Here is a 25956-nt window from a genome sequence, read left to right as displayed (position 1 = left end):
AAAGCCTTTCAAGCAGAAAGAGAATACTTTTTTTTAATGTGCAATACTTACACATTTTTGATAATCCTTTTGTAGTGTATTGAGACACTTACAATAGTCAGTTGAACCTTTGATGATGATTATGATGATGATGATGATGATGATAATAATAATAATAATGTATTGAGGGTCTTATTAAATGTCAAATAAATAAATAAATGGGGGGGGGGGGGGAGCATGTGGCCCACCCATCAACTAAATGACACTGACTTTTGAACCATGACAAGTTGAAGTTCTGGGCTGCTTCTGCATTGAGCTAGACAGACACGCTCCCTGATGAAGACCCTTGGGATTTGTTGAAGATCAGCTGGAACATGTGGAAGCAGTGGATGCAGAAGGGTACTTAAGCTCAAGCATCAAAAAATAAAGAAAAAAATTAAAAATAAATGACTTGGGTACACTTACCTTGTAACCCAACTTATTCAGTTTTGTGATCTTTAATTTGTAATGTTGCTAAACATTTAACCAACATTAATTCACTATTTCATTTCATATTTGAATATTTTTGTGAGAAGTAATGATGCAGGTGGTTTCATCTTTCACTGTTCCAGTCATCTCTCAACCCTGAAGAAAAAAATTAACTAGAACCTAATCCCTGAAGGTTCTAGTTAATGAGTGGCTCATTTCACTCATTTGGGACACAATGTTTTCTGAATGTGCAACTGAAAATAGCTTATATTCACAAATACACTGTGTTGGAGAACAGAGCTAAAAATGACAAATACCACACTCAGTCACGTTTTAAATATTCTTCACTAGATGACTATGGTACAAACACGACTGCTGACATCTGACAAAAAAAAGTTCCTATGGATTCAAAATAAAATTAAAAAAACAATTAGCAGGTTTTTTTCCAAACCTTGCCCAGTGTCCAGCCCTTCAAATGAATAAAACAATCACAAACATCTTACGAAGATTTAATGTACATTTATTCTTACCACATGGAACATATAGTATAAAGATTTCATACTGAATAAATGATATTCATTGAGCCAAAAAGGGGGAAAGGAGGAATTTACATTACGTTTTAGCTACATAGTCTGAAATACAAATATGAAGAGTTCATGTCACTGGAGAAAAAAAATATCTCAACTGTGTTTCTTCATCTAGAGTTTATTTTGTACCAGAAGAAATTAAATTTGTTTGCTGTACTATGGAGAAACTGAGGGGAGGCCAAAAGGTGGTTCTGTTTATATATCTAAAGATTTTATGCTATGAATCCAACTCGAGTGTCCGCTTTCATTCTTCATAGACAAGTGAGAAGCATAAGAGTGAAAGACAGGGCGAGAAAGAGAGACAGAGGGGAAAAAAGTGTAATGTACAACATCTTATATACATCATAGCATGGGCTGTATCCTAGTTCAAAATCAGTCCTAGGAGGCGATTTCTTTATAAGGGTCAAGTCATACAATCAAGGGGTTAAAGAGAGGTGGTAAGGGTGTCCAAGGTTCTGAATACTTTTAGGAGAAAGCCTCTCTCTCTTTACCATCAAACTAAGGTTTAAAAACGGTTTAAAAACAAGAGTGGAGCTGCTGAGCCAAGATGTCTCCACATGAAACAGTGCTGCAGTGTTTACAGTCATAAGGAAAAGGGTTACAGAGCTGTACAGAAAACGTCTACAATCTACTGCACAGGCTTCCATTGAAAGGGTATCCTGCTCAAGGCTGATAAGTGGCTCCTTCGGGGTTGAACGTGCAGCATCACAACACATACAACACCAACAAAGTGTTCACTCGTCTAATCAGACTCAAATACCAGAGATGTGTACTCAATTTGCCCTTTAGTGGAGAGCAAGGGCACAGTTAACCCCAAACTCACTGTAAACGAGACAGCAACTTTGGTCAAAAGGTTCTCTGCTTTTTATTTTATTCATTTATTTATTTTGATATAAAAAAAACGGAACCCACCCTTCCCCCACTGGGCAGCGCATAAAACCTGGGGTCCCTGGCCATATCAGTTTGTTGGCAGAATTTACAGTTTGTGTCGTTTTTTTATTTCTTGAGGCTCTGGTTTATGATCCACAGCTAATTTGTGATAACCTCCCCAAAGTGAGACACAGCAAAAAAGGGACCGAAGGGTCAAATCCTTGCATAAATAAAAAAAAAGAAGAAAAAAAGAAAGAAAGAAAAAAAAGGTGGGGGGGGTAAAGTCATTTTTCTCTGCTTTTCATTCCCTGCACACCAAGGACACAGGAGTAGAGGAGAGAACAAAAACCAGAGAAGGTGGAGCCACCGCTCCCCACAGCTGTCATGACTGGCCAATCAGAAACAGTACATCACAGATGACATGGGACACTGAAGAGTTCATAAGAGGGGAGACTGAGAGGTCCAGTAGCCGTGACTCATAGAGCGTAAACTCAGAGTGGTTCTCCTCGACCTTGGCAAGGGCGTGTAGAGCCCGAGCAGCCCGGCGCATCATGTCCACACTTGTAGGTTCAAAGTGCGTCCCCTGCATGTGCAGTAGAGACCCTTGGCTCTGTTGGAACTGCGTGGCTGCTAAACTGTCCTCTAGGAAACCCAAAAGGTTCCCTATACTGCCTTTTTGTACCGCAATGGCACGGGCTGCAAGGCTGTCACCCTGGGCAAGGTTGGCCAATAACACAACTGCCATCTCCCGGCACACAGCAACCTTTCGGTCCCCGACCAGACGTACAAGGTTCCCAAAAAGCTTCTCTAGTCGACTGAAGGGAGGTGTTGCCAGAATAAGGTCCACGTTATTGTCTTGGATACTGAGTTTGCTGAGAGTTTCCAGAACCAGTCTCTGAGGAGATAAAGCTGCATTAAGCCCAAGAGACGGGAAGGGATCCTGGGCTTCTGCAGAAGGACACACAGCCCAGTGGAGCAAGCCATCAAGCAGAGGCAAGCAGATGCTCTCAGAGTAGATGGAAAAGTCAAGCTGACCTGAAATGTTTGCCAGTGTGACCAAGCAGTTTTCTCGCAGCAGTTCCAGACAGTCCCACCACCATTCCTCCTTCTGGCCAATGTCCTTGTCTGCCTCTTCTTCCTTCTCATACGTTAAAGGGGCCTGTTTACGCTCTGGATGACGATGATGAAGCAGCACAAGACGGCCCAATAGCAGCAGCAGCCCTGGATGCTTGGACATCTCCAGGTCATTGCCAGGAACAAACGAAAGACTGCGGACTATATTGGAGACACAGACACAGCGGCGGGCGAGTGAGTCCTGCCAGTCTGAAAGCGTGATTAATGGGGCTTCATCCTTGCTGTGAGGTTCATCCTCTAGAACAGTGACAGAGCGCTGACTCTGTGAGGAAGAACTGATGTTGGGGAGAACCGGCTTGCTGGCCTCTTGGTTCGAGCCTTCTGGCTCCTCTTCCACTTTCTGCAACATTGATTCCAGTGAAGACTCCGGGACATTGGCAGGTTTCTCCTCCTCTTCTTCTGTAATGCTATCGTTTGACTGTCTTGTAGAAGACTGCTGTGGTTGTGTCTGCTCCTCTTCTTTCATTCGCTCTGCACTACATGAAGGGACCACGGGTGGCTCACTCTCAATCATCTCTGATGCTTTTTTCCGTCTACATGTTTGAGTGGACGGTGTCCGGATCCTTGACTGCAGTAGATCATTCTTGCTCTCAAAATGGGTCTGAATGTGCTCTGTAGTATCACCTCCACCAATACTCCAGTGAACCAGTCCACTGTCAAACTCCTGAAGCCGCCCAAGCTTGCCAGAGCAGTCTACTACAAATGGATCCTTCTTTTTCACCACTTTCAAGGGAAGTTTGTCAAACTTGCTGGCCTGTTTTGGCCTCTCCTGAGTCACACAAAGATCTAGAGAGGGTGCTTCTGTTGTTTTTGGTTCTGCAGGCAAAATGCTTTCCGTTACTTTGCCCTCTTCATCTTTCTTGGACTCACCCACCTTCTTCTCTGTCTTTATTTGTGGCTCCACTGCTGACACACGTTCCACACGCTGCTGTGATGAGTTTTCCTCCCCTTCACCCTCCTCCTCAGATTCACCATCTTCTTCCATTCCCATTACCACTGGCTCTTCTTCATCCTCACCATTCTCTACTTCTTTGAGGGCATTGGGGTCCAGCAGGGTTCTCTGACCTGGATCACCAACTTCATATTCCCTCAGAATGCCAAAGATCTCAATGAGGCAACGCCTAAAATACTCAACTATTAGTTCCAGGAAACCAGGGAGCTGTGAAGACAAAAATGTGATGAGAATTAAAGTTGTGATTGATTAAAACTGATTTAAACTTACTGGGGTCATTTTATGCATTGATTAGACCAATCTCACCTGAATAAGGTTAAAATTAGAGATACTGTTGTCATCATACAACAGGATGTTAATGGTGTCTAAAGCCCATGTGCTCTCTGCTAACAGACCCGACTTTAGGGACATCATGACTCGCCATGCTTCTGGTGTACCTGAGAAGTGCAGAGATTGAGAATCAAATCAGTTATTTTGGTGGTTACATTTAATGTTGCAACATTTCTGTAAAACGCATTAGATCCAGTTATCACTTAAAGCAGCTACGAATTCAAAACCACTGTAATATAATTTAACCTAAAGCCATGCAATACATTTTAACAAGGCAGTAGCACCATATTCTATGGCAGCAGTACAAAAGTGGTGCATGCCTGGTAATACTGCAATGCAACTCTACCTTTGTGTCATTTGAAATATATTGCCATTTTTAGTGTCTTTATGACCATATAAAAGAATAACATTAAACATATAATTTACTGAAATTTATAGCTCAGCGTCCCAGACAAAATCTTTATGTTGGCCAGGCTCTAATAAATTTTCTCGTCTGCCATCCACAAAGAGCGATTTAACCTGTAAAAGACCCTCCCACTGCAAAACAACATGGTGCATTTCAAATACATCAGTCATAACTTACAGCACTAAGGAAATGTCTTACCTATGTCTTTCATTGTGAGTCGCCTACGGGTCTTGAGAACAGGCTGAGTGGCCTCTACAGATCCGGGAGGGAACGGAGGATCTCTCCTCATCATGGGTTGCTGTACAGATGAAGGGATAATATGGGATGCGGGCACTGGTGGACCTGCCTTCTGCATCTTGATGTTGCTGTGCATGTAGGGAGATTTGCTTGGGGATGTCCTGCTCTCCATCGGCCGAGGCATGGGAGTGGGGCTGGACACCTGTGGAATGTGATTTTGCATGGCTTGAGGAGACTGGTAGTTGGACTGCAGGGGGCGGCTCATGGGTGGCCCAGCCCCAGCTGGGCTGTATGCAGGCTGCCTTTGCCCTGGCCATGGCCCTTCATGGTTCATACGCTGCTCAGATGACAGCATCTCTTCAGATCGGTTCATGCCATGATATCCCGGGCCCTGAGTAGGTCCACCAAGTGGCCCTTGTCTGTTTGGATAGTTGGGGAATCCCATCTCGCCTCTGCCCTGCCACATACCAGCCTGAGGACCATCAGGACCTGACTGCATGGAGCTGCTCATCATCTGAGGTGGCATAGATCCTTGAGAGTTGGGGCCTGAGCCAGGCTGCATGCGGTCCCTTCCAAAAGGGAAAGGGAACTGGTTTTGTGGTCCAGGAGGCCGCCGCTCTGGTCCAGGATAAGAGCTGCCGAACTGGTTGTACATTTCTGGCTGAGCCGATGTGGGAGCACTAGGTGGAGCCTGCGGCTGCTGCTGTGGCTGCTGACCACCAAATGGCCCACCATACATCTCACCATCATGATGGCGCTTTGCTGGAGGGTAGCCTCCCTCCCCTGGTCTCTTATAGTTCTGGGTGAAAACAAATGACATTAAAGAACAAATTAAATTAATGGCAAATTTGAGATTTATTTTTGGCTCTCTCATGCCATTTTACACACTGCCATCATAATGTGCACCATATTCCTAATAGAAAACTAGTTGATGTTTCTTAACTAAATGGAAAAAAAAAGTTAAACGCCATTTTTGGTTTGCTTCACATTTCACTGTGGTTATGATGCAATTTGCTTCCACTATTTAACATCTAACATCACGTTAAATATTAACTACAAATGAGATCTGAGTTAATACAATCACTTACAGTCTGTTGCTGTGGAAACATTCCTGGTTGCTGATTTGGGTATGAGCCACCAGGAGGCGCACCCGGGCCAGGATACTGATTACCATAGGAATCGTGCCTGCAAAGAACATCATGTGTTAAAATCAATTTAAAGCGCAAAGCAGCTGTCTGATCAAATACATTCTTTAGAACCATGTCACAGCTTGATTAAAATAAATAAATAAATAAATAAATAAATAAATAAATAAATAAATAAATAAATAAATAAAGCGAACTGACCGCTGTTGCTGCGATGGGTAGCGATTCGGTGAGTACATCCCAGTGTCCGTATTGGAAGGAATCATGTTTGGCTGTGGTACTCCAGGTCCCATATTGTTTTCTGGGCCCATCCCTGATTCTGGTCTATAAAATGAGAAAAAAAATACTAAAATAAAAGACTGATTAAAATATCATGTACAAAAGCAGCATATTAACCTAAAATGACTTCTCTCAAAAGATGCGCACACGGATATTTTTCCTTATATTTAGGTCTTCTCTGATTATACCTTCTCTCATAGCCTGTTCCATAAGGATACTGCTGCCTTTGCCCCATGGGCATATTCCCAATTGGACCTCCTGGTCCACGGTTAAACTGCTCGCCAATGTTGCTATTAGGACCCTGTCCACCAGACATGAACGGCTCCCCGACTACAACAATAAAAAATAAAATAAATCAAAAGGTCTGGGTTGCCACAATAAGCAGATCACTGGCAAAAAAGTACACAAATAATTAATTTAAGTTTTAACACTTGTTTGTGGTAAAATTGGTTCATTCTATAGTCAATAAATCAAAGGTTGTGGGGTTTTATTTGTTTGTTTATGCCATATAAAGCACTAATTGTAAAAACCTTTGTATTCTGCCTTATCAATGTAATCACAGCTTTTTACCATTAGAAAATATATTTTCAGGTTGACTAAAAATTGTGGCCTATTAGGCACACCAGTGTGTACACTGAATCATCAAACAAATACATTTAAAAAAAAACCATGGTTTCCAGTTTTACCGAACAGCAAGATGCTTATCTATAAGAAAACATTCATTAAACCAAGAAATGAGTCTCTGATGGTTCTAATCTCTGATGTGACCACAAAATTTCAGAACTTTCACAGCAAAAAAGCTACAAACCTTTACGCATGCCGCTAAATGGGTCCTTGTTGGGCTCATAAGGGCCAATCCGGCCAGGCATCTCTGGAGTGCTCATGCCAGACTGGTAGCCCGAGTTGGGAGTCATGGTGTTTCTCCTAGAGAAGGCTGGGTCATTGCCATCAGCAAATGGATCCTGAAGGTTCACACTGCTCCTATGAAACATACCAGGTAAGTAGTTGTTCATGTTCATTTTATTTGACTTGCAATGATACACAACAAATGGCCTGAACTCACCTGCCACTTTGCATTGAGGGCATCTGGCTATGTGGGGTAGAAGCAGGAGTAGGGGGCTTCAAATCCCCACTCTCAGCCATAGAGCTGCTTGTGGACTGAGGGGTCTGAGGTCCCTGCAGGGAACCAGATCCAGCTGGGCCATAACAAAAAGGGGGGTAAACGAGAAATTTAGGAAAGAAACATAATACAAAATATAGTTTATTTATTTTTAATTATATGTATATAAATATGCATACACATTTTGTTACAAAATATACCCATACCTGGGGAGGGTGGTTGGACCTTAGCTTGGTTCTTCTTGGTATCTGTAGACATGATGTCAGGTGGCGGATCTTCTCCACGCTCGATCTTGCATTCAAAAGCATACAGACACTGGATGTACTGCTTCTTTAATGAGCTAGCTGCACTGCTGGATGTGCCAACATTCAGACTTGTGGCAAGTTCTCGCCACTTTTTATTCTTGTTGACCTGCAAGCAGCAATATGGGGTAATTATTGGCCTAGTATGGGCAAGTACATGTGAGGATGGATGCAACCTCACTACCTGCTAGTGCTCTCACCTGTGTGAGACCTCCAATTTCCTTAACAGACATGTAGAGACGGAAGAGGTCGAGGGGCCTGCGGCCCACAGCAGGCAGGTTGTTCATGCCCATTGCCTTTTCCTCAGTGAATGATAGGTAACGGTCCACCCACATCTTCCTTTCAGGCTCAGAACCAAGCTCATACAGACGAGTGATCTTCTCATTGGTTGTTGTGGAAGAGCTTGACTTCTAGTATAAGTAGAATTTATAGAGGAATTACACAAGAATATCAAACACGACAACAAGAGTCTGAATCCAAGTACTTTTGTTCATTTGCACATACTGTACAAGTATTTGACTCAACCTTTCCTAAAGTTTACTCCTAGAAAGTAAAAGGTCTAGCAATAGCTCAGTAAAGAATTAATCATATATTTTTCTTTACATATAAAGCAATGCAAACCACAGTGTTAAAAATAAACTAGTTATCCCAATAAATGCAGTTTAGGCAATCCTATAAAGTGACACATTTAACTCCTGCAGGACCAATCTTAAATGGTACATGGCGTGTTACTTTAAAGTCCATCAGAATAAAAATGCTTGTTTCCTGAGAAGCAAACCTTGGATTTGGACTCTGACTTGGGTGTCCCTTCAGCTTTGTTATTAATCTTCTGTGTCTGGTTGAGTTTCCCATCCATTGCAAATTCTGGGCCAGGAGACATACCTAGAAACAAAAGAGGAGAATAATGTCAAGGGATCGTCAATTATAATTCTACAAAATACTGACTCACTTTAACAACAGAAGATAAAAAATAGTTATTTCGCATGACTGCTCACCGCTGCTGTTGTTTGGCATGTTTCCAGTCATAGGGAAGGGAGGTCCCTGGGTGTTTATCATTGCTGGCATATTGTTCATGGAGGGCCCATATGGAGGTCCTGAGCCCATCATACCAGGAGACATGTTGGGATAGCCAGGCATCCTGCAAGACAAAACATAATACAAAATACTCAAACATGGGGACTTATGATATCCCACCCAAAAGAATGACAAGCACTCATGTGATCATGCGACAAGTTTATATGGTTCCTGTTTAACTACTGATGGTTTAAAATCACCAGACACCAGTGCTGAGCCTTAGGGTGTCCAACCCTTTGACTAGCCACAGATTCTGACCTTCTAAACCCAAGCATTGTTCTAACCATTCTGACATCCCTGCTTAGTCTAAAAAACACCACTTTCCAGGATTAAGTCCATCTAAAACCACCCATCACACATCAGCTACCTAACTGACCCTGACTCTTCATATTGTAGGTGATGAGTGCTTGAAATGGCACATTGGTCTTGGTAAGCATAGTCCTGGAAGGGTAGAAAATTTAATGGAAGCTATTCGAATACATTTTTTGCCTGACCTCTTCACACTGATCCCTTCACCAAAAGTGAGTGTGATAAAACATGACCTATAACTAGGAGGCACTGAACACTAACTATATACAGAGGTTCGCCACTTCAAATCCTGCGACAACAGTACATTATAGTACTACACCATGATCCAATTTATAAAGCATACTGGTGCTCAGGCTGAACCTTGATCAACATACCTGTTGTGTATTGAATTAGTAGATCCATGCTGCATAGCAGCTGCTGCTTCTTGAGGCTTCCTGTTGAGGCCTGGTGGAGGGCACATTGCAGAACCAACCTGTGGGGGCATATTGCCCATATTGGGCCCCATGTTAGGACCCATATTGGGCCCCATATTAGGACCATAAGGACGCCCACCCATCTGTCCATGTGGCATCCTACTAGGTGGCATTCCAGTAAAAGGTGGTCCTCCTCCCTGCCCAGACATCGCATTCATAGAACCTGCCATGCCAGGGCCTGGATAGTTGGCATTGGGCATGGCACCATAGCCTGGTTGCCTTTGATAACCTGCACATAAAGGAAGTATGGGTGAGTTAATACACTGTGCAATATTAGTAAAAGCAGTATAACTTTAAGCAATATCCACATACTGTCCATGACCACCTCATACAGCGTACACCTCCCTGTAATTTCATTTGTTAGCCTCATGAGATCTGATAAAGCTATTCAGCTTTAGTGCCCCTCGTTTGGCAGAAAACTAAATGAAATCCCAATAAAGCTCTATTCATAACATAAAATAAAACAATTAAGGGTTACGACACAATTTCATAAATGATTTCTTAATTATGTCTTAGTTTCATAAAAATTCCCATAATTACACATCATGTCCCACTAGTGGCTTACAGGGCCTTCAGTATACAAGCAGGCTGGAGCGCTATAGCACCTAGTCATAGTGGCAGTTCAACTGACGTGGGCTGTGCTACGTCAGCTGCCTCTTTTCACCCAGACTAAAAATAGCCACACTGTGATCTACTGGGCTCTCAAAGAGCAAGACGGAGAAAGCAGAAGAGCAAGCTAAAGTCCCAAAAGAGGAGTTCTTCATGTCCCAACTTTTTACACATTTGCTTTTAGATTTAAACTTTACATTATACATTAAATACTTTTTATACCAGTCAGTTTGACTTTAAAGGACTTCCAATTAAACCACTACAGTACATGTAATGTTAGCTACAAATAGGTGACAAGGAGAATTCTGAAAACTTAAGTCAATAAAAAGAAAGCATAATCTGTGAAAACAATACTGTGAGTACTGTTACATAGAAATCAATGACATTTCTGGTTTTGCAGAATCAGCAACACCCCATTATCCCGATCATATAACTATCTACACCACAACATGATTTGATAATACATGCCAGATAAACAATTAGAAAGATGTGGTCTGGGGTTCAAGGTAGTATGCTAGCCAAATCTTTTGCAGTTTGAAAAGAGGAATTATTTAAAAACAGAACATGGTGATCCATTTTGCCCCCGCATACTCATTAACGCAGATTTGTTTAGACAATTCTGAACAATTTATTGTACATGTAGATTATTTTACATGTAATCACAAATCACAACCCTCGATTTGTCCCTTTTATTCATATGTATAAAACACATCCTTTGGGTTTTTGTTCTGAACTGCCAACACTGACTTTATAACTGGGTTATTAGCATTGAACTGCTTACTTTGTGGGCCATATTGGCCACCCTGAGGCCCATAGGTTCCCATTGAGTTATTCTGTTGAAAAGGTCCCATTCCACTATGCATCTGACCTCCAGACGATTGGCGAGGTGACAATGCAGAGCCAGACTGGGGAGAACCGTAAGGTGGCATTTGATTCCTTTGCATGAACCCTGGTTTTAAAAAACAAGAAAAAAAAAATCAATAAAAAACAAAAAGGGGACAATATTGTAATCTTTTTAACAAAACTATGCTTTACCCCTGTCCTGGCCCATGCCAGGCTGATTCATGCCAGGGTGTAAAATACCATCAGATTGACCACTAGGGGGCCGAGGAGGCATCTGGGCTCCTGAGAAAAAAAGAAAAAAAACATTTAAATCATATATTAAGTACGTTACAATACAGACCAGAAAAACTAAAGCTTACTATGGGTAAAATGCATACCTAAAATAAATAAATATAAAATGAACACCCTGAAAGTATGTTTCTGTTCTCTTACCTGGCAGAGCTGCTGGAGAGAGGGGTCCAGAGCGAGACGCTGTGGCACTAGCAGGTGAGCCAACAGGGGAGGGTGAAGGGCCACGGATGCCTGGTAGATGAGGGGAAGTGTGAGGCGAAAACGGAGACTGTGCTGGGTTGCTCTGCTCGCCCTGACTGCTAGACACTCCAGATGTACTAACACCAGGACTGAGCGCACTTTCTGTACCAGTGGGCAGGTCATCAATAGAGCCAGACAGATCCTACACACAAAATAATACACAACTGATCACATAGAGATCAAATCTTAGAAAAGTTTGAGCTTAAGACCAGACACACAACAATACATAATGCATGCTATAGGGAATTCAGTTAGAACCTATTTATGAGGCACAAATGCAGGGCCACCAGCTACTAGTTAGACTTTGCTTAAGGTAGTTATCACATCAAATTTTCACCTTTAGATTTCTTTGCCAAGATGAAACAAAATCAGATGATATACGCACCTGGTGAAAAAGTATTGGTTTAGTGTGTCCTTAACCAACAAGTAAGTGGTTTGTGAGTAACAAACAATGTGCTGTTGCATGTTAAACAGGTTAGCAAACTTACTCATTACTTTCATGATAAATTGTTAACTTCAGTTAAAACAAAATAAATATATGCACGCCTGTACACACCGATCAGCCATCACCTTAAAACTGCCTGTCTAATATCGAGTAGGTCCCCCTTGTAACCCCAAAACAGTTTTGACCCATTAACTGATAGATGGGGCTTCGAGAAATGGGGCTTCCATGGATCGAACTTGTTTTACGAAAAGATCCACAGATGCTCAATCGGACTGAGACATGTAGATTAGTTGGACATGTCAAAACCTTGAACACATTCATGCTCAAAAAATCATTCTAAACTATATTTGTAGTGTGACAGGGTGAATTATCCTGCTGAAAGAAGGAATAATGTTGCCAAGAAGTAGTGTACTTGTCTGCAACAATGCTATGGAGTGTGTATATACACACACATCAAAGTAACATCCTAATGAAAGTCAGATTCCAAGGCTTCCCAGCTGAAAACTGCCCAGACAATCGTACTAGCTCAGCAAACTTTCCTTCTTCCCAGAGTGCATCCCGGAGCTGTATATTCCCCGAGACATGCACGCACCCATGATGAAATTAAAACATGATTCATCAGACCAGGGCAACTTCCACTACTCCATGTTCCTTTTCTGATGACTTGAGTACCCTAGCGTCATCCCAGTTCATCTATACTAACTATTGTATACCAGAAGCACCACATAAAACCTGCAGTTTTGGAGGTGCTAACTAAATCAACTAGTCAAAGTGGTTCAAATCTGTATGCTGGCCCATTTTTCCTCTTTCCAACAGGTCAACTTCAAGTACTGAGTGTTCACCTGCTGCCCAGTATATCCATCCCCTGTAATCACATCACCTGTCAGTGGTTTTAATGTAGTAGCTGATTGGTGTACAGTGCTGTTGTTTAAAATAGGATGAATAATAAGTCCTTTCATTTTGACTACTCCAGAAACACACAACGCCAAACCTGCCCTAACTTTCTATTACACATAATTCCAAGAGTCACATAATTAAAATGCATCTACAAGTATTCTATGCAAACCAAAGTCGAAATGAACTACATCTGTGAGGGAATCTCTTTCACATATCACATCCTCTTTCATTCCAGTGACCAAGATTTTTTTTACCAGGTAGATTTGATATGCATCTGATGTCTAAAAATGGGTGTACACACAAACAAAGACAAATAAATTTATCATTACTTTTGGACAATACTTAACAGCATCACATCGTAATAAAGTAACTGTTGTAATAGCGGATTATGCTTTTTATAGAAAAAAAAATGTTATTTCCTACTGAGATATACAACATCAATAACATTAAAAAAAAAAAAACCATCTCTACCTGTTTAAAACGTGTTTCCAAAAGTGAAGATGATATTTATAGTACAACTGGTTTGAATAACTGGTACAAAACAGACCAACATTCACACATCTATTTGTTACATTGAAAACATAAAATCTTGTGGTCATCTTATACCATTAGATGCATAAATTTTGGAACAAATGAAGAATGTTATGTTTTTAACAATATTTCTCTCTCATTGCATTATACTTTGCTAACTACTGTTAAAACTTTGTGCTCTAAAACAAAAATAATGTAGTGAAAGTATGCAACAATCATAATTTATATTATTTTTTTTAAAAAGCATTTTTAAATATTCTTTATTTCTTAATGACATTTCCCCTAATACCTGTATCCAGTAAACTACTAGTGATGAGCCACAAACAGCAAAGCACAACCATGCCACTGGTCTTATCTGTCAACTTGAAGTGAGGCAGGGAGAGAGAAAAATAAAAACAAATAAATAAACAACTGAATAAATAAATAAACAAATAAACACAACACAAAAGAAAAAACATTCCAAGGTTGCCATAGCTACAGTGGTAATGTGCAGATGTGCTGAATCAGCACAGACAGGTTCACTCCATCTGTCTAAGCTTCACTGGTCAAAACATCTGTCGTCTGTCTCTAGCCTTCAACATTCAAATTAGTTTGATTAAGAACAGACAGAAATCATAGAGGCCATTCCAAATTGAGATGTACTTCTGAGCATTCTAATAACCATCACCAAGATTAACACAAAAAACCCTAAGAAACATTTTCCCCTTGAGCATTAGGAATCCCCAAAAACTGACACAGCAGCTAATGAGGACGTCCCTTAATAAAGATGTCTAACAGTTTGTAAACGTTTAGGCAAAAACAGAACTCGCCTCAAATGTCAAAATTTGACTATTTCACGCTGCATGCTTAAATTACAAACTCGAGCAGAGTACGGACAGGCCATGGCAGAAGACTTACAGGTAGACTGGAGGGTCGTCCCTGCATGTCCTCAGAGGAGCTCTTGGTGGAGGCCACAGGCTGACTGGAGGCAGTAGCACTGGACTGTGAGCTGAAGGATTCCTGGGAAATCTCCTGGAAAGTGAGCACATATGCAAATATAGTGATTACTTCAAGTGCTAAATAGACATAGAAAAGTTCCATGTTTTCAAATACTTAGAAATACTGCCATAATGACAGATCTTTTCTGATACAAGACGACAAGTTATCTGGAAACGCTGAGAAACCGAAGCAACTAAACTGCAAACAAAACATGGGAAAGGGCAAAATAGAAGATGTCCACCATTGCTCTCAATAATATTATTCAATCCAACTGTAAAGCTGGCATCACTCCAATGCACTGCTATAATGAGCACAAAGTAAGTTTAAAGCACATTAGACATACAACCAGTATTTCAGCAAATGTACTTTAATAGATATTCATGAGGCTTCCAATTTGGACTGCCAATTTAATTACTATTGAAAAGCTTGATTTACAATTAAAACATGTATATACACTTATTGTGCATTTACAAAAAGCTCAACATTTAGGACAATTCACACCATCTTCAAAGGGTCACCAAGTGGCTCGATCTCAAAACCAGCAGAGAACTACCTTTTTTAGAAGGGACGCAGTTAGGATACGTCAGACAGTTGGCAAGAGAAAATGCATCTCGCAGAATAAGTGGACTGTAAAACTCCCAAATTACCTGAGGAGGAGGAGGAAATCGCTGATAAGAAGACTGCTGCTGTGAAGGATTCTGGGAGTATGAGGATGGCCCCTGCACTGTGGGCTGCTGTGTGGCTGGAGTAGGAGCTTGTGGGGTCTGTTGTGTTGGTGGTTGTTGGGTTCCTTGACTGAGAGTATAGTTGGACTGAGCCTGGGATGCTGGGGGAGCTTGAGGGGCTCCCTGCGGGGGAGGCTGGGGCTGGGGAGTCTGCTGCTGAGGGTATGGCGACTGAGTAGTCTGTGGTGTAGGGGGCTGAGAGTAGGGAGGTTGGGATTGGGTTGGCCCTGTTGGGGGTGCTCCCAGTGGCCCCTGGGACTGCTGAGGCATGTGGGGCTGTGTGTATGGATGGCCACTTTGCCCGTGAGGGGCAGATGGTTGGGGAGGGTGAGGATACGGTGACTGTTGTTGACCCGGGTGAGTGCCTGGGCCCTGCTGACTGTAATAAGGCTGCTGCCCCTGCTGTCCATAACCACCTGGTCCCTGCTGTCCGTATGCCATCTACATAAAATAAGTAGCAGCAAACTCATTAGATACAAAAAGGCTTGATGGATTTGTAAAAGTACTTATTAAAATCCTGTTTTTTCTGATAAAATAAGAACATAACTGCCATGATGTATAGTGAGCAATCAACTGCATCGTTTATCACAGTCTTTTCATGGTAATTCTACTTTGCTGTACAGAGCTGTCTTCTTCAATAAGATTTTTCATTCATAAATACAAAAAGTTATCTTGTCTATTACATCTCAACACAGCAAAGGGTCTAACTTCAACAGAACTGTAACTGAACTAACATTGAAGTTCATCAAGAGAGACAGCAAAAACAATGAAAAAAATTCCAAAATCTTAACTTTCTCCATCTGTCAGAATACATGTACATTGTAAGTATCTGGATGTTCTGCACCTACAATGTCTGATTTCCTCAGAAACTTTATTAAGTATTAAGAAACACTGACCTGTTGGCCGTACTGCATGCGACCCTGCATGGCCATGGGGTATCTCTGAGGGCCAGGAGGCCCATAACCCTGGCCTGGATATGCCGGACCCTGCTGGCCTCCTGGAGGTCCTTGATGAGGCTGCTGGGAGTATGGGCTGCCCGTTCCATACGGCTGGCCACGCATCTTCCCCAGCTGATCTATAGAGCTCGGAGTCTAGGAAACAAACATACATGATATAGGAGAATGCATCATGTACAATTTATTAGCAAAAACAGTAAACTTACAGTGTGTGATAGGAATAAAAAAACACAGGTAATATGAGCATTTGGCTTTAACCCATAAATTAATGTAAATACGTTTCAATAAGATGGTCAGCTCCACTCCAACATCCAATCAAGCCATAAGTAATTATGACCATTACAAAAATAGAACACAAATCAATATGAAACAGCAATTAATTTTTTTTATGCACCACTTTATAAAGAGCTGTCAGTTTCACCCCAGGATCAAATTTATCTCTCGCTCGCTCTCTCTCAACAAGATCCTCCATTCAAAAGGAAGCACAAGACGAATGTTTACTCAAGCTAACCACCTTCAACAAATATAACTGGAACGCAGAACCTGCTACTTCCACAGAAATAAACTGTAGTTCAAAGACTTTGTCTGCTACCAAATCTCAGTACTGATTTTAAATGGACCTAGGCAACGTGGCTAGCTATATATTTATATATTACACATACATACACTTGAAGTCATTTTTGTTATACACGGTTTGCAGTCAAGTTGGTGGTGAACCCAGATCATTTCACAGGAATAAGGAACATGTTTCACAACTATATTAAACAGTTCTCAAGGTGAGGGTTCCTGAACCTGAAGGAAACCAGCAGAGACACATAAAACATGTGAAACCCCAAACAACCAAGTCTTTAATACATGGAAATGAACATTTTTGGCTAAAATCTGCACAATCTGCAAAAACTAGAGTGAAGCAGTCAGATAAAAAAAATTGTTAGACAAAATGTTGGTACATTTCTCAAATCTTACAAATATATATAAAAAAAAGATTGAGGAAGTAAAAATACTTCATAAATGTTAGGAAAATAATGGCATCACATGGCAACATGCTTACTATGCATTTGTCCAGAGTTTGATTTAAGACCTGCTTTTTTATTTTTTTCAGGCTTATTGTAAGTAGTGTAAATCTAGCAGGTATAGATGCTAGAGCTATCAGGAGTAAAAAAGATTACAATTCAGCAAAAGTAACAACTGACAAGCAAGTGAAATAGTGTTAGGTAGGCACAGAAAACAAACACTTTCCCACGGTTATTAACCTGAGTGTTACCTTTTTCTGCCTTAGTTAAAGAAGTCATGAGTGCTATATATAACTCATTTCCAATGGCCCAGTCTGCCGAATATTTAACACATCCCAGCTGTACTTTTGTTTGAGCCTGAGCCAAGTTGGCTTCCCCAAGCATTCTTGGCATCGAATGAATGACATGAGCCATAACGGAATTAGCTGGGAATGTTCTGCAATGTGACTTAGGATAGACAGTATAGACATGTTCCAAGACCAGGGATAGAGTTTAGAATAGATCCATCTTCCTTCAGACCAACTCAAAAAATATTTCCTTTTCAAAATCCTAAACATGCTGAACTGAAAAAAGCGGAATAACAAATTTTTTAGAAAATATATTTGTGTGTAGAACATTTTATCCATTTTAAATGAAATCAAGTGAGAAAAGTCTAATATCCAGACATCATATAAAAATCACAAAATGAAGGTCAAAGCAACTGAGACATTTGCAATAGTATTTGAAAGAAAGCCAGAGGTCAAACTCTTCACAACTATTAAAAGATTGGTTTACAATGCCACATCACTTAAAATGGACTAGTCAGTCAACATACAGTTTTACATTATCCCAAAACAATTAAAACGGTCACTGCAAAATATTACTATATGGGAACAATAATTGTTCCTTTTAAAATAATATATGTAACTACAAAACTCCCAGCAGAATAGAAGAGAAAAATTAAACATGTAATAATTGATTATTAATTAATTAAATGATTTTTTATTTAATATCTATTAAAAATGAATTAAACGAATGTTGCAAACAATACTGATAATCACAATATCTCAGAAAAGTGTACTGTGGCACAATGCATCATAATATCGATATTAGACATATTGCCAAGCCATGGTGTTTATTTATATAAGCAGTTTTTATTTCCCAACAGGACTGACAGAAGGCCTCCTTTGATAAACAACCCCAGTTTTAAAAGGCTGAGCCATAGCAGCTCTTGACATTTTCCAGAGTCCAAATTGAAAAATAAAATAAATAAAAGCAGCACATGGCTAATCTGCATAAGATAAAGCGAAGGCTCTCTTGGCAGGAGACAAAGCTGGCCTGGCTCTTTGATTGGCTGTGGGGGATGGGGAGGGCACTGGCACGCCAACATATGAAGCGAGAGACTTGAGGACGCCATACAGCACAACAGTCACTGCTCTCATCACAGATCACTGGGTAACTCCAAAACACAAGACCAATAATTACACCGCTACCTGTGACAGACTATCATCATCAAGCCAAGTGCATCAGGTACCAAATATACCTACTAGAAGATGAACGAAGCAAATCTGGAACAATGATAATAGAATTCTGAAACTTATATATATATATATATATATATATATATATATATATATATATAAATATAAAATTTATGTATGCCTTAAGATTTCAGCGCTTTATTTCATAAACAAACAAACCCCCTAAATGTAAAACAGGAAAAAAAAAAAAAAAGAATATTACTTTGTGTAATATTCCAACCTTTTTCACAACAACAACAAAAAAAAGGTGAATATCTGAAAATATAAATATGTGGTAGTGGCATCCATCTTACATCCTTGGTTATATGGTGAAGGAAAACAGAAAAAAAAAACTTAAAGCAAACTAATAGAACTTGATCAACATCAAACAAGAAAATAAATGTGTGTGTATATAAGTATGACTAGAGGTTCCCACAGTGCAATGGCTAATATGGCATCATACAAAAAGAAAACTAGAAATTTGTCTGTGTTGATGGATATGCACAAATGAATAGGTGAACAAAGAGGATCTGTTTGCATGCTAAAACTATCATGTACAGCACACTGAATCCGAGTGGTAAAACGAGGTCTAAATGATAACTATGACAGTGTTAAAGAGATCATGTGCAAGCTGTCAATCTCTGTGACAGCAGTTGGAGTGCCCTAGCTGAAAAGCTGAACTTTCAGAAACGCTCTTGTACAGTGAACGTGTGGAGCCTCCTTAGTACTTATGTTGAAATAATTTGTAGACCTTTCCCATTATCTTTGTATATGTATTAAAAAAATTGACAAAGATCATGTTAATGAAATCAATGAGGATAAGTGTTAGGGAACATCAGGTCAAAAACATGTATAAATAAAATAAATTAAAACCACCCTAAACATGAAGCATCTTAATGATCAAGCTGAAGCAGATCCTAACTTGAAGATGTACTTGTTAAATCAACTAGCTATTATTTAAAAATTAAACAATATGCATAATAATTAAAAGGTGAAAACATTGTATCCGAAATAAATAAATAAATTTAACCTGCTGAACAGAGAAAACCTCCTAATTGGTACGGACAGCACACCGGTAGAAGGTTAATGAATGAGAGGCAGTGAAATGAAGGCCTATTAGGTCTCTAATTAAAAAGACTTTTAAAAAACACTATTTAGAAAAGCTGCAGAAAAGCACAAACAAAAGCCCTTTTAGATGATTTTAGAAATTTTGGATTAGACAGAAAACAGAAAAACTTCAATATAAAGATGCATTTAATTTCTAAGAATCTTAGAACTTGATGGAGATAACTAATATTGAAATATTAAACTTACATTTAGTTTATTACAAACTCCACTATTTTAGCAGAGGACAATCAATTTCTCACAAAATACAACATTACTGTGTATTACTAAGACTGGCTATGCAACATTTATATTGCAGTTTTATAATACAAACAGTTAATCAATACTAAAGAGAGATATATTTGTGCAGAAAACCTCTAGCTGCAGTCATGTAAATACAACAATACCTGAAAAAAAATTATTAGCATATTGTCCGAATACTAATTGCCCTAAATATATTGCCATATATGATGCATAGTATTAGAAGGCCATGATTTAAAAGATATACAACATAACACACAGCCTGGACCAGCATGTGACGCTGTGATTCAAATGTTTTTGTTTTACAGCATTACATCTAAAACAATGTACTGACGATTTAAATATATTTCCCCTGTCTGACAATGAGAACCATTTCTTCGCAACAGCTATATAACTCGCAGTTTGATTAAGTTCGTGGGATAACCGGTAAGGATATATTATAATGACTGGTAAAAAATTTCTTAATTTGTTATGGCACACTTAATTATCATAATCATGTTATATAACTAAGGATATTAAATGCGGTACACAGTGATTAAGTTACTGTCCTAGCATCACTAGCATATAAGAGAACATCTCAAGCATCATCAATTGCCCTTGCTAACAACAAAATATGACAAAAAGACAATTAGAGAACTGCCTGCCACACACCTTTAATAATAAACGCTCTATTAAAACAGTAGAGATCTGGGTGCATACAATGAAACAAATCAGCATCATCTAATTAAAGAAACTATTGTAAAACATCAAAACCAGCAATGATTTAAAAGCAGTTGATGAATCCACTTCAGCTGTGTGGAATCAGCCTCCCACCCACCAGTACCTTATTTACATGTAATATGCATAAGGAACACCCAACTTACCCTCTTAAACATCAACATTAATAATAATAATAATAATTTGTAATAATAATAATAATAATAATAAACAACAACAAAACAGTATCCTTAATATAAAAAATGTGTTGACCTAAAGGCAGGGGGAAAAAAAGAAATGTATATACACACGCATATTTTATATATATATATATATATATATATATATATATATATATATATATATATATATATATATATATATATATATATATTAGTGTGTGTGTGAAAATTACATACACACACAAGCATGTGCATATTTATGAATGTATGTATATAGAGCAAAGTGCAAAGACTGTCACTATTTCACATTCTGTTTGAGCAATTATTGTTTCTCTTATCCCCCCCCCCCCCCCCATTTAGGTCAACTTATTAATTTACCAAGCAATTTCCTATACTATATAACAATAATGATTAATTATTAAGTATTGACTTAAATAAACTGGAAATCGAGTAAATTTTAGATGTGAAACTTATGTTTAAATCACACACCCCGAAACCAGACGTGGGATTTTTGACAAAAATGTCAAAGTTGAATTTGACTTGATTTTATAGTGAAACTGTAAAATCTCATTAGGGAAACTTTATAATCAGATTTAACCCTACACAATTTCTTAAAGCCTCCACAACAGAAAGACCAAAAATTATATTACAGCTCAATATTCAAAAGAACCTCAGATTAAAGCACAGTGTATTCACAAGGGTCTCAGAAATTATTGTTTGTTTTTTTTAATCATAATCACATTGGAGTGTTTATATTTAAAAAATAAAATTAAAATAAAATAAAAAGATCAAGCACAGATGAGTCACTGCTATTGAAATATAATATTTACCCATGTCAGGCAGGGTAGATCTACAAGAACTGTTAATAGTTACCATCATTAGGTCCAGTACAAGATAAAAGGAACTGCATGTTAGAAATATCCTCTCAAACACTACAGGACAGTGTGTGAAACTGAAAAATATTACCTTGGAATTGATTGTGTGTGTGTGTGTGTGTGTGTGTGTGTGTGTGTGTGTGTGTGTGTGTGTGTGTGTGTGTGTGTGAGCGAGAGAGAGAGAGACTAAAAGAATTAAAGGAATAAGTGGTTAAAAAAAGTTTGTAAAGGCACAATGTGAAATCTCAGGATTATTAACTGATCTAAAAAATAATTAATTCAATTAGTTGCATAAACAGTTAGATGAGCTGCAGCAGTGTGTCGAGATGAAGCATATTAACTAATGAGGAATTGTTGCTGTGTTACATCATGTGAAATTATAAATGGCCATGAGCGCAGGATGAAGAGCCAATCAGATCTCGACTCGCGTGTCAACCCAAGACCAACTGTCTCCTGCCTTTGACACAAGCATTTTACCTCCACAATTCAAATCCCAGAGCAAAGCAATCTGGTCTTACTCAAATCACTTGGCTGGCGTTTACAGGCACACGCTAGCTGGCTAACACCACACGCCTGAAACATCACGTTTTACCATCAATTCTAAGATATCTGTGCACATCCTGCCCGTCCCTAAGCGTTCACCTTAAATATAAGCACGGTTATTGACATATTTGTGTTTGTTGTCACGGTAACCAAGCAAAGGTACTAACTCTCGAGTGATGTTGTTATGTCCTGCAAATATCATAGGTGTGAAACGTCCACTAGCTTTTGCTCGCTTTCCCGCAAAATAAACACTTTTACGGCAAATTAATGAGTGTAAAATCGTTATCTAGCCATTTCCCATTGCACTGAGGTTCAACTGCACCGCAAACACTCCACATTAAGAAGCGAAACGGCAACAAACCGAACACCAAGATAACCTTCAGCTAATTATGTTTAGCCATCTGGTGATGAGAAAAGCGACCGGGAGCCACAAAACGTGTATTTGTCGTGTTTATACACACTTTATACCGCTACTTAGGACTGCAGCTTGTATTATCTAACATTTTTACACTTATTACAGTCGCAAGTCCGCCACTATTTCTTCGTAAATAAAGCTATTAAAGCAGACGGTAAATGAAAAAACACGAAGGCAGCCATTTTATCGTATCTCTTAGCTAGACAATAGCTAGCCTAGCGTGCTCACGGCATACGTTTAGCACGGACTAAAAGCAAGAGGAACTACAAATCGTTGTAGGTTCTAACTCACCTGGGTTCTACCGAGGGTTTGACCGGTGCTTCCCGGGCTCATAGGTGGCGGGTGATGGGTCCTTTGTTGCCAGCCCGGATGGCCCCCTCCATACTGGGCAGCAGCAGCGCTGATATCCGCGGCTCCCTTGTTAGCGCCTTCCTGGTTGTTGTAGTCGCTCGGCGGGTAATTGCCGTATCCGCGACTGGAGCTCGGCGATGTTAGGAGCTGATTTAGAGTCGGTGTGGACGTGGCCTGTGGATTTGCAATATTATAGCGCTGATTATTGTAGGACGCGGCCATAGTCGGAGATCCTCCTGCTGGCTGCTGCTGCTGTTTAGCCGCCTGAGCCGGAGCGCTGCGCGGGGAGTTCATGGCGTAGCCCGAGCTCGTGTACGGCGCTCGGTTAGGAAATTGTCCGTAGCTGTTGAACTGATGGTTCGGAAAGCCGTGGTCGTGCGAGTTCGGTCCATACGGCTCCATTATGTTGCTGGGCGCCGCGGCTGCCATGCCAGGGCTTTGTTGTCCGCCATGTTGATGAAAAGGGCCCCGTGCGTAGTGGTGAGTGTAGCCGTAGGACGGCGGCGGAAAACCGGACCCGTGGTGTTGATGGGCCATGCCCGGGTGGTTATTCGCTTCGGGTCCGGCGGGATCATTTTGATTATTGGTGAGTCTCGGAGGATTGCCGTTGCCGTTCTTCATCTCGGACTCCCCTCCTCCACCTCCTCCCGTAGCATTGCCAGGCTCGGGCCGCTCGTGCAGCTCGCCGCGGCCCGGTGATCCGATCTCCGATCCCGGCTCCTTATTTTCCTGCTGCTTCTCCACCGGTACCGACTCCTCCTTTGGGTCTCGGTCCGCTTTTTTCAGCTCGGAAGGTGGGCTGCTGTTGAGAGAGGTAGCGCTGGCGACCTGAGCGGCCATGATAACCCCCCTCTCTCTCTCTCTCCCTCTCGGCGAGTCAAGTCACAATCGAACGCTAAACATTGAAACGTAAATACAACAGTTTTACAACCATTTGCCCGTATCTCCAGTCATCCCCACCCCTTACCGCCGGACCGAATCCGGGCTGCACCGTTAGCACTGCTTTTTAGAAGCACTCTGAACAGTAAACTGTGTTCCCAGGGAATGAATTTAACCGACACGGAATTTGTGGGGGTTTCTATTACAGAACTAGACTACAGCGGAGGAACGGATCGCACGAGGCTCATACAGCCATTTTACCGACACACACTGCAACAAGAAAAACCCGGAGTGGATCCTCCTCAGAGTGCGGAATGGGCTCGTTGGCGGGGAAGGGGGAAGCTTGACGTTGCATAACAGCAAGAAAAACACATTTTTTCAATACATAAATTGACACAAAAATATAACTGTAACAGATATTTTGGATTTATTGACAACTAACCCAACAGATCGCATATAAAATAATTTTTCATGTATATCTTTTATTATGTTATAAAAATTCAATCCCCATTTTAACTGATTTACCCAGAACTTATGACTTTTGTTACAATTTTGTCGACAATCTAAAATTTAATTCTTTCTTTGTGAGTTGAGATTAGCAACTGGTTTAATTCTATTATAGCCAAACATAGCCTAATAGGCTCAAAATTTGTTTAGTAAAATCGCAGTGTGACCATTGTGGCAACACTGGATTAAAAGCCACCAATAATAGGATGTCATATTGGACATTATCACTATATTATGTGAAACTAACAGTGCTGTTAGTTGGCTAATGCCAATGGTGAAGGTAAATTGAACATCTTAACGATCAAGAAAAGCATCCTTATTTTCTCAGGCTCACAGAGAAACATGTTTATGCAACCCAATTTTCTGCATGAGCCAGATTTTACTGACTGATGATGTAAGAAAGACATCACAGTTTTCTTTAACTGCAGGTCTTTGGTTATAGGATCTTCATTGGATAATCTGACACCAAGAACACATGCTTTCTGTTGGATTTAAATAAAGCTGAAATCAGTCAGTATAAAACCAGTTTTGATAGCAATATTTACAACACCGACATCATTAAACCTTTTGTTGTGACCTCATGCCCTTTACATGTGGGCATGGACATCCTGGCAGAAAAAACTTCTATCATGAGTAAAATGGTCAAAATACAATAAAGGTAATCAGTCAGAATAAGTCATTATTGATTTGTGATACTTCTCTCTAAGGCAATAGATAAATCTATAAATTTAAAAACTTTAATTTGTCATCTCTCTATACCCTGCTTCTTTAGTTACACACACTCACACACACAGAGTAATGATATAAGAATATACTGCCTCTTTAGTTATACACACACAGTAATGATATAAGAATATATTGCCTCTTTAGTTATACACACACACACACACACATTAATGATATATGAATATATTGCCTCTTTAGTTATATACACACACACTAATGATATAAGAATATATTGCCTCTTTAGTTATACACACACACATTAATGATATAAGAATATATTGCCTCTTTAGTTATACACACACACACACACACACACACACACACACACACACACACACACACACACACGAATATATTGCCTCTTTAGTTATACACACACACACACACACACACACACACACACACCAATATAAAAATATATTGCAACTGCATTACACAGCCACACAGTTATTCATCTGGGATTATTGGGAAATGTCACTATATTCATATCACATAAGCTTAAAGTATGAATCTCGGACTGGTTTGAAATCTTTACTGAGGTTCCACAGAAACCCAGAATAAGGGCGAGTTGCATGAGAGTGTAGCAGAGGAAGAGGTAATAGAAGATAGGGCTGCTGGTGGGCGGGGCTACTGCTGAAAGCAGGAAGTGAAAATGGAAAAAAAAGAACGAGAGAGTGAGAGAGAGAGAGAGGTAGAGAGAGGGAGGGCGAGGAGAAAATCAGATA

The 25956-nt window shown here is 40.0% G+C and overlaps 1 protein-coding gene across 2 annotated transcripts; it reads right to left on the bottom strand.

Moving 5' to 3' along the window:
• Positions 1 to 951: 951 nt before the first annotated feature.
• On the bottom strand, positions 952 to 24280 carry arid1aa (AT rich interactive domain 1Aa (SWI-like)). Of its 2 annotated transcripts, none has more exons than XM_027149056.2 (20): positions 23060 to 24280; positions 16121 to 16315; positions 15147 to 15665; positions 14419 to 14532; positions 11550 to 11790; positions 11310 to 11399; positions 11056 to 11223; positions 9567 to 9894; positions 8805 to 8947; positions 8588 to 8691; positions 8010 to 8219; positions 7714 to 7918; positions 7451 to 7583; positions 7196 to 7368; positions 6576 to 6717; positions 6310 to 6432; positions 6052 to 6148; positions 4925 to 5762; positions 4297 to 4427; positions 952 to 4197 (listed from the first exon to the last, which is right to left on the bottom strand). In XM_027149056.2, the coding sequence occupies exons 1-20, from the start codon at positions 23957 to 23959 to the stop codon at positions 2287 to 2289; spliced, it is 6765 nt and encodes a 2254-aa protein (XP_027004857.2). In that variant the 5' UTR covers positions 23960 to 24280; the 3' UTR covers positions 952 to 2286. The 2 variants fall into 2 exon arrangements, with proteins under 2 accessions (XP_027004857.2, XP_047666788.1); XM_047810832.1 differs by having other exon boundaries at positions 7196 to 7362.
• Between the last annotated feature and the right edge of the window lie 1676 nt (positions 24281 to 25956).

The sequence above is a fragment of the Tachysurus fulvidraco genome, chromosome 3, assembly GCF_022655615.1.
Source record: "Tachysurus fulvidraco isolate hzauxx_2018 chromosome 3, HZAU_PFXX_2.0, whole genome shotgun sequence".
Lineage (NCBI taxonomy): Eukaryota > Metazoa > Chordata > Actinopteri > Siluriformes > Bagridae > Tachysurus > Tachysurus fulvidraco.
The sequence above is the reverse complement of the archived record's forward strand: the minus strand, read 5'-3'. Positions and strand labels throughout refer to the sequence as shown.

Coding starts and splice junctions, on each gene's coding strand:
- arid1aa (XM_027149056.2), bottom strand. CDS start 23,959: ATGGCCGCTCAGGTCGCCAGCGCTACCTCTCTCAACAGCAGCCCACCT. Junction 9,895..11,055: donor TGGCCAATATGGCCCACAAA/GTAAGCAGTTCA, acceptor CTTTATGTGCAG/GTTATCAAAGGCAACCAGGC. Junction 8,948..9,566: donor ACTAATTCAATACACAACAG/GTATGTTGATCA, acceptor TTTGTCTTGCAG/GATGCCTGGCTATCCCAACA.